The sequence below is a fragment of the Trachypithecus francoisi genome, unplaced genomic scaffold (assembly GCF_009764315.1).
Source record: "Trachypithecus francoisi isolate TF-2019V2 unplaced genomic scaffold, Tfra_2.0 Lachesis_group13, whole genome shotgun sequence".
NCBI lineage: Eukaryota > Metazoa > Chordata > Mammalia > Primates > Cercopithecidae > Trachypithecus > Trachypithecus francoisi.
This window is the reverse complement of record NW_022681458.1, coordinates 113,823,804-113,832,798: the sequence shown is the minus strand read 5'-3', so window position 1 is coordinate 113,832,798 and position 8,995 is coordinate 113,823,804. Positions and strand designations below refer to the sequence as shown.

Genomic DNA, 8,995 nt, shown 5'->3' with positions numbered 1-8,995 from the left:
CACCAAAGTTAATGTTTTCATCACTTAAATTGACTTCATACAGTCAGGTTTATTTTATGCTCTCAGTTACTTACTACTGCAAGTCAACACAGCACAGGAATTGATGCATTTTGTGCCTTCAATTCAAAGGAAATAGCAAACGCTGCTGTTTGTGAACTTTTTGGCCAATAAATAAAAAATATTTCATTTCTAATTCTCACTAGAAGGATTGAAATTAAACAGTAACAGATGAATTGGGCAGGCATGGAATACTAAATAGAAACTGGCAAATGAAATAATCCAGCTATTTGCTTTTACAATGAAAAGGACAATTGATTCTGCACTGAGAGATAGAAGTAAAAGGACCAGATTTTGAAAAAAGCCTTCTCCACCAAAAGAGCAAAATAGCACTCAGTGGCATTGCATTGTTAACAAAATTTCTTTATCAGAAACTATAATTTAATATTTAAGTATCTAATTTACATGTGACAAGGTATCATATTCAAAAAATTAAATGCAACTAGAAAACTATTAACCACTAAAAACAATACCAAACACAACCCAAACATTTATAGGAAAGCAATAGCTAGAATTTGAATTGGAAAAAATGTTTCATCATATTTGGCTCATTAAACAAAGCATCCATTATAGCTTGGAAAAGAGCATCTCTTCTAATTCATCAAAAGTTTACCCTTTACAGCATGAATAACATTTAAAGATAGTTTCATTAACTGTATATGCACACGTGTGTATATATATTGTGAGACATACACTCGTGTGTTCATTTAAAGATATTGTATCTACCGATAACTGGCTGAACTTTGGAAGGTGCTGAAATCCACATTTCTACATGTCCTTTGACCCATTTAATAATGTCTTTTTAAAAACAGAAATTACATAAAATACTCTGTTTTTTTATTAACTGAATATTTTCTTAAGCATAATAATAGACAATGAAAGAATTGCACTTATTATAAAGGTACAGTAAAGTGTTAGATTGCAGCTCAGCCATGAAAGATCAGGGACTGTAGGACAGATGATAAATTGTGCATTATATGCAAAGATAATGGTGGCCAGTGAAATTAAAATGAGAGCAACTAGTTACAGAACAAACAGGGGATAACAGAAGAAAACATGCACTACTCCTACTTTAATGCAAAACTAATTTCTCCCAGGAAACCAACCCTTTGACCTCTCTTATACAAAGAAATGGGTTCTGCACCCCTGGCCACACAGTAGACCTCGACTTCTGTATTCAAATGCTAGTTCACTGTCTCTGAGCGTGCTGCTCCAGTGTCATCTCCATAAGCTGCCCTTGACATTCTGGAGCAACTACAATATTACAGTCTCTTTGTCAGGTTTCATTGAGCCTCAATATTCCCTTCAGTTCTGTATAAATATGGTCCATTATTCATCTTCTTCTGGCTCCTGTGGTAACACAGATATTTCTTCCTTCAAGCAATCACTGAAGAATTTGAGGATTGTGCTGTAGAGATGATACTTGCTTTTCTCAGATACATTATGACCTTCATCTGGGTAGACCTAAGATATTGAGGAGAAAGAAGATTTCAAATTATCCAAGAAACTATTGTCCCTTGCATTCATTTTCTGAGCCCCAATGGCATGGAAACTTTGAATAATAATATCTGACCAAAATCACACCTAATTCAAGTCTTAAGTTCTTCATGCTAAATTTTTAAAACAATTGTAATCACGTCAATTAATATTTGGTATTTAAATTAGAATGTGTTGGCCATAAAAGGTAGACTTTTTCAAGTTTATGTTGACTGAGATGAACTAACCTTTCCCTTAGCTTGACTAAACTGGACAGTTTCTTTTTGACTATAGGCCCTTGGGCCCTCCTACCCTTTTTAGGAGTATTTCGTTTAGAAAACTTTCCAGCTCTTTATTTAAAGAGCATTGAGGTCAGTCTCTGTCTTCTTTGCAGTAGTTTTTCATAAGGTCTTCCTTGCATGTTTAACATTGTCTGGTGCAATAATTACTTTGACAATGCCCTTTCCAATGTAAACAACATTTTACTGTTTCTAAAATACAAATAAAAAATAAAATTATTATCCCATTAATTCCTGAGTACAAAGGTTTACATGGTGCCTCATTGACCTTTGAATAAAACTCCATATTCCTCAACAATGCTTATGGAATGACCTGACATATGTTTATCCGTATGTCTTCATCTTTCATTATCCTAAAGCTGGTAGTTTGTGTTTTAAGCAGGTTGAACAACTTTTGGTTCTTCTGAATGGTGAGAAATTTAAATGACTTTATTTTTTCCTTTCATGACTCCTATATCAGACTGGAACCTCGTTGATAGTGTAAAGTATGTCTTGTTACCCACAGAGCAGAGTGACCACTATAATGTCCTTGATAAATATGTATTAAATATATGAATGCACAGGTGTAAATGGTAGTGCAAATGGCCTTTTATCCTCTCTTCTTTACCTATATTTCCCCAAACATTTTGTATCCACTATTTATTATGAGAATTATAATAAATTCTCATACTTAACAATAAATTGATAATAAATTATCATATTTAATAATAAAGACAAAGGAAAAAGACAAAAGGAACAAGAAAAGGAAGAAAGGAACAACAAAAGGAAGAAAAGACAAAAGGAACAAGAAGGGAAGTAGAAACTTGTGACTTTTAAAATAATTAAATATCTGGGATATGAATAAGTCTGAGAGGAAAATGACAATTTAGAAAGGATTCATGCAATTCACTTGTAAAGCATGAGCTCATTCACATTCCCGCTGTAATTAGGAACAGAGAACACAATCTTTGGTACCTAAAAAACGTATTAACATAGGCATGGGCAAGGACTTCATGTCTAAAACACCAAAAGCAACGGCAGCAAAAGCCAAAATGGACAAACGGGATCTAATTAAACTAAAGAGCTTCTGCACAGCAAAACAAACTACCATCAGAGTGAACAGGCAACCTACAGAATGGGAGAAAATTTTTGCAACCTACTCATCTGACAAAGGGCTAATATCCAGAATCTACAAAGAACTCAAACAAATATACAAGAAAAAAACAAACAACCCCATCAAAAAGTGGGGAAAGGATATGAACAGACATTTCTCAAAAGAAGACATTCATACAGCCAACAGACACATGAAAAAATGCTCATCATCACTCGCCATCAGAGAAATGCAAATCAAAACCACAATGAGATACCATCTCACACCAGTTAGAATGGCAATCATTAAGAAGTCAGGAAACAACAGGTACTGGAGAGGATGTGGAGAAATAGGAACACTTTTACACTGTTGGTGGGATTGTAAACTAGTTCAACCATTATGGAAAACAGTACGGCGATTCCTCAAGGATCTAGAACTAGATGTACCATATGACCCAGCCATCCCACTACTGGGTATATACCCAAAGGATTATAAATTATTCTACTACAAAGACACATGCACACGTATGTTTATTGCAGCACTATTCACAATAGCAAAGACTTGGAATCAACCCAAATGTCCATCTGTGACAGACTGGATGAAGAAAATGTGGCACATATACACCATGGAATACTATGCAGCCATCAAAAAGGATGAGTTTGCGTCCTTTGTAGGGACATGGATGCAGCTGGAAACCATCATTCTTAGCAAACTATCACAAGAACAGAAAACCAAACACCGCATGTTCTCACTCATAGGTGGGAACTGAACAATGAGATCACTTGGACTGGGGAAGGGGAACATCACACACTGGGGCCTATCATGGGGAGGGGGGAGGAGGGAGGGATTGCATTGGGGAGTTATACATGATATAAATGATGAATTGATGGGTGCTGACGAGTTGATGGGTACAGCACACCAACATGGCATAAGTATACATATATAACAAACCTGCACGTTATGCACATGTACCCTAGAACTTAAAGTATAGTAAAAATTAAAAAAAAAAATAAATAAAGTATTAAAAAATAATACTATGGAGAACGGAATAATAGAGAAGCTGTGTTGTGTATCTCACAAGTGAAAAAACACAGCAGGAAAACACACTCTTCTAAGAAAGTAGCTTACCTGCATAGTATAATTCACTCCAGCTTTTATTAGGTGCTTGATTAATTCTGCTGAGTGTTGGAAATGAACTTTTGCTGCAAGAAATCAGATTATGATATTTGAAGAAACACATTGCTTGTATCAGAACTTTTTCATATTATTTTTCAAAGAGATTCAGTATTTTATTTTACATACGTTGCATATTTAAAAGACTTTTATCTGGTCGGGCACAGTGGCTCACCCCTCTAATCCCGGCACTTTGGGAGGCCAAGGCGGGCGGATCACAAGGTCAAGACAAGACCATCCTGGCTAACATGGTGAAACTCCGTCTCCACTAAAAAATATAAAAAATTAGCCAGGCGTGCTGACGGGTGCCTGTAGTCCCAGCTACTCAGGAGGCTGAGGCCGGAGAATGGCGTGAATCCGGGAGGCGGAGCTTGCAGTGAGCCGAGATCGCGCCACTGCACTCCAGCCTGGGGGACAGAGCGAGACTCTGTTTCAAAAAAAACAAAAACAAAAACAAAAAAAACAAAAAAAACCTTATATCTGGTTTTAGGTAGAAAGCTGGTAAATATAATGATAACACTTTGAGCTTCACTCTGTTTAAAAAAAAACAAAACAGGAGCTACAACTAAGTCCTACTTTACAGAATGGTGTTTAGATTTACTTTACTGGATATTATTTATTATTCCTAATGGTACACATGTTTTTATAAATTTGATAAAATTTATAAAAACTTTAACATGGCAAACGTCTTTTCTGGATATTTATACAGGAAACCAGCTATCTATTTCATTTCGAAGATTACTAGGGCACAGTCTCAGTCGGATACTGGCATTCTGCTTTATTATCCAAATTAGAAAAGAATACCACATACTGAGAAAACAGAATACACATCTCATTATACAAGGGCTATTTAATATAGAGCGTCCTGGTTACTCTTGCTTTCTTTTATCTTCCTTCTGCTTGAATCTAAGATCCAAAATTCTGAAGTAAGCAGCCCAATAGCCCTGGGTTTGGTAGCTATGAAGATTTGGTGACGTTTCTTTTTGCAGCAGTTTGCTCACATTCTGTCTGGGGTGTTCCTTCCTGTAGTTTGTGTATCTTTAAATTTCTGTAACTAACGTTTAAGCTGACTTTTTTTTTTTTTTTTTTGAGACGGAGTCTGGCTGTGTTGCCCAGGCTGGAGTGCAGTGGCCGGATCTCAGCTCACTGCAAGCTCCGCCTCCTGGGTTTACGCCATTCTCCTGCCTCAGCCTCCCGAGTAGCTGGGACTACAGGCGCCCGCCACCTCGCCCGGCTAGTTTTTTTTTTTTTTTTTTTTTTTTTTTTGTAATTTTTAGTAGAGACCGGGTTTCACCGTGTTGGTCAGGCTGGTCTAAAACTCCTGACCCCGTGAGCTGCCTACCTCTGTCTCTCAAAGTGCTGAGACTACAGGAGTGAGCCACCGCACCCAGCCTAAGCTAACATTTTTAATTGTTGTTGCAAAGCTAGGGCAGCCTTATCAATAGTTTGAGCTTCTTTAATGCCTTAACTCTAGAATGTTGAATAATCAGACCACACAGCAGAGAATGTAAAATGGCAGACAATCATTTAAACCTATTTAAAAACTAGATAGTCAAGATCTTTTTCAACATCTTCCTATGGCACTTAATGGGAAAATGACCTTGTCGTTGCTACGTAAGTACCAACTGCTCTATTAATGTAAGCTTCTAGAAATGCTAATTAAAAAGGTCAGTGACAGAGGTAATGTGATCTCTTATTTCTCTGTATGGGTACAGCTGAAAATAAATGTGCAAATGGATTTTTCCAGTTGGATTTTTTTTTTTCTGCTTAGTTTCTAGTACAAACTTCATTGATATTTGTTGCTATTTGTCTGTTTGCTATAGCTAAAAGGGAACATTACAGGTTTGACTGGTTGAATTAATTTGCTGGTAATTTTTGAATATTAATAGTAGTGGCATTACAGTGTCATGACTGAGCACTCATAATTCACCAGGCCCATATGGGTTGTGTGGGGTGTGTGTGTGCCTGTGTATGTGTGTGCCTGTGCGTGTGTGTGCCTATGTGTGTGTGTGCGCCTGTGTGTGCGTTTGTGTGTGTGTGTGCCTGTGCGTGTGTGTGCCTGTGTGTGTGTGCGCCTATGTGTGTGTGTGCGCTGTGTGTGTGCCTGTGCGTGTGTGTGCCTCTGTGTGTGTGTGCACCTGTGCATGTGTGTGCCTCTGTGTGTGTGTGCGCCTGTGTGTGTGCCTGTGTGCGCCTGTGTGTGTGTGCCTGTGTGTGTGCGGGCCTGTGTGTGTGTGCCTGTGTGTGTGTGCTCATACACATTCACAGGTGCATATTCTCTGAAGTGACCGGGGCTGAACCTTTGCTTGTATTTTATTAGATGAGTGAAGCGCCAGGCCTGTGACTGAGTGAGTCAGATAGAACATTGTGATTTACCTTTATAGCTACAAGATATTGACAGAGAAATTTGAAATAGCTCTAATATATGAGTCCAGCATGATGGGTAGATGTAAAATAATTTAACCTTGAATATAATTTATTCACATGAATAAGGCCTCAGGGCACAGTGAATAAAAGGCTCAATACATGGATTCAAATATCCTTCCTACTAATCAATTGTGTCTACACTTTTAGGGAAGTTATGTCATTTCCCAATATTTATTTTCCCAATCTGTTAAATACAAGTAATAATATCTACTATTCCTTGTTTGTGAGAAGAACAAATAAGATAATATTAAATGCTTTTAGCATGTTTTCTGACATACAATGAGTTCTTAATTGCTATTTATTTTTATTACGGTTGATATATATGTTAGATCTTAATAGCTTAGAACAACATCTAAATGTCCTTCAAAATTTTTATGCTCTCCTTCTCCCAACACTGGTATCATCTACATCTTTCTTTAATAGATTATTAACACTATAATTGTTTTACATTTTCAGAACAGTTGCAAAGATAGTGCAGAGTTCCTGGATACCCATCCTGCAGTTTCCCCCATTGTTAACATCTTACATTATTATATACTTTGTCGCAAATAGAAACTAAGACTCATATACTACCATTAACTAAACCTGCTTTATTTGGGGTTCCACTTTATTTCCACGAGTTTTTCTTGTTGGTGTTCTTGTTGTTGTTTTCTTGTGTTACCTTTCTGTTCCAGGGTTCCATTCACAATCCCACATTATATTTAGACATCATGTCTTTTAACTTCCTCTGGTCTATGAGACTTTCTCAGACTTTTTTTTTTTTAATGACCCCAACAGTTCTGAGGGGTACTGGCTGGATATCTGATAGAAATTTCCTTATTTGGATATGTTTTTCTCATGGTTAGATGGGTGTTATATATGGGCTTGGAATATTAAACCGTGGAGGTAAAGTGCTGTCCCCACTACATCATATCAAGGGCATTTAATAATAGTAATAACATGACTTGTCACTGCTGATGTGATGTTTGTCAAATTTCTCCACTGTAAGGTTCCTCTTTCTCTCCCTTTCCATATAGTATCCTTGAAGCTAATCATTCAGTAGAACCCACTCTAAAGAGGAAGGAGTTAAGTTCAAGATTTAGGAAATATTGATTCAAGACTTTCACTTTCTTGGCTCACTTGCCAGATGGCCTTGGATAAATCTGTTTCCTTTTGGAAATTGATTTTTCTCATCCATGAATGGAGCTATAAATATTCAGTCGTCTGTTGTAAAATATCACAGAGGATAATAAAATATAGATTCTTTGGTCCCTAAGAGTGTCATGTAAATATAAAGTGATATTATTTATTACTACTAACATCAATCACATCCACCTCCAAGGTTTAAAGTGATGAAAAAATGAGGGATGGTATAAAAGTGCCTTTTTAAAGTTTTTGTTTTAAGTTCATTTAAGCGGGTAACCTCATTAGAATTTCATGTCAGTGCGTGCATGTTTTTGGTTTCTATTTTCCAGGTTGGTTTCCATTGTAGATGTGCTAAATAACACTGTAACCACAGTCGCTAGACACAAATGCCTTTTTAAATTAAAATTAAATAAAATCAATTCAGTTCCTCAGTCACACTAAACACAGTATGGCCACAAGTGGCCGGTGGCTACTCTTTGAGCAGCATTGATAAAGTATTTCCATCATTACAGGGAATTTGACTGGACAATGGTGCCATTTGAGGCACAGCCTCCTCTCCTCTTATCTCTGAATTCTTTTTTCCTACCTCCTATCATGTGTCTGATTGTTTGTGTGACTCTCTGCTCCCTTCTTCAGAAGGTTTACAGGGCTTCCTCTAAGCAAGTCCTTAGATGTATCCCTTTGTAAAAGGTCATATCCCATTAAACAACAGCAGCAAGTATAATACTTACTGTCAGCGGTTCCATGAATTATTAATATATTTTCTTCTTTCAAGCCATGAATATTATGTAGCACACTGGCTGCCTATAAAGGAAAATACAAATATCTGTACCTATAGATCTAAATAAGCAATTGAACTGAATTTTCAGAACAAAAATACTCCTCTTTCTTTGTTATTTTCAAATTAGTTACCTGGTAAGTGCTTTTTTCCTTAGATGGCATCCCCAGGTATCTTTCAGAGAAAGCTGAGGCTGTGACCCAAGAAACAGATATTCAAGAACAAACTAAAAACTATTTGACTAGCATATTTCATTAATTTCTTCATTTTACATTTAATTGTCATGCTTTAGTAAAATCAACTGAATCAAGGAGGAGATAAACAGCTCAAAACAGGCTCTAACAACATATGATAAATGAGCTCAATTGAGCTATTCTAAATTGGGCTTTTGTTTTCCACAAATCAAGACATTATAGTAGGTCAGTCTGTAGAAAGTACTTACCATACAATTTCAAGTCTGTGATAGGTGCAACCACTGATCCACATTTAAAGAGCTTTTCATCTGATTTTAAGATCATTGATGCAATATAGCCACCATAACCCTAGGGGACAAATATGTATATGTATATATATATATATATATATATCACA

At 36.6% G+C, this 8,995-nt stretch overlaps 1 protein-coding gene across 1 annotated transcript in view; it reads right to left on the bottom strand.

Moving 5' to 3' along the window:
* Nucleotides 1-399: 399 nt before the first annotated feature.
* Nucleotides 400-8,995, bottom strand: part of DPP10 (dipeptidyl peptidase like 10) — a 720,618-nt gene continuing 712,022 nt past the window's right edge. The window contains exons 22-26 of the mRNA XM_033231721.1: nucleotides 8,847-8,946; nucleotides 8,539-8,597; nucleotides 8,358-8,430; nucleotides 4,030-4,103; nucleotides 400-1,521 (exon numbers count right to left, since the gene is read on the bottom strand). Of these exons, the coding sequence (XP_033087612.1) occupies nucleotides 1,387-1,521; nucleotides 4,030-4,103; nucleotides 8,358-8,430; nucleotides 8,539-8,597; nucleotides 8,847-8,946 (441 nt within the window). The 3' untranslated portion in view covers nucleotides 400-1,386. The remainder of the gene's footprint in view (nucleotides 1,522-4,029; nucleotides 4,104-8,357; nucleotides 8,431-8,538; nucleotides 8,598-8,846; nucleotides 8,947-8,995) is intronic.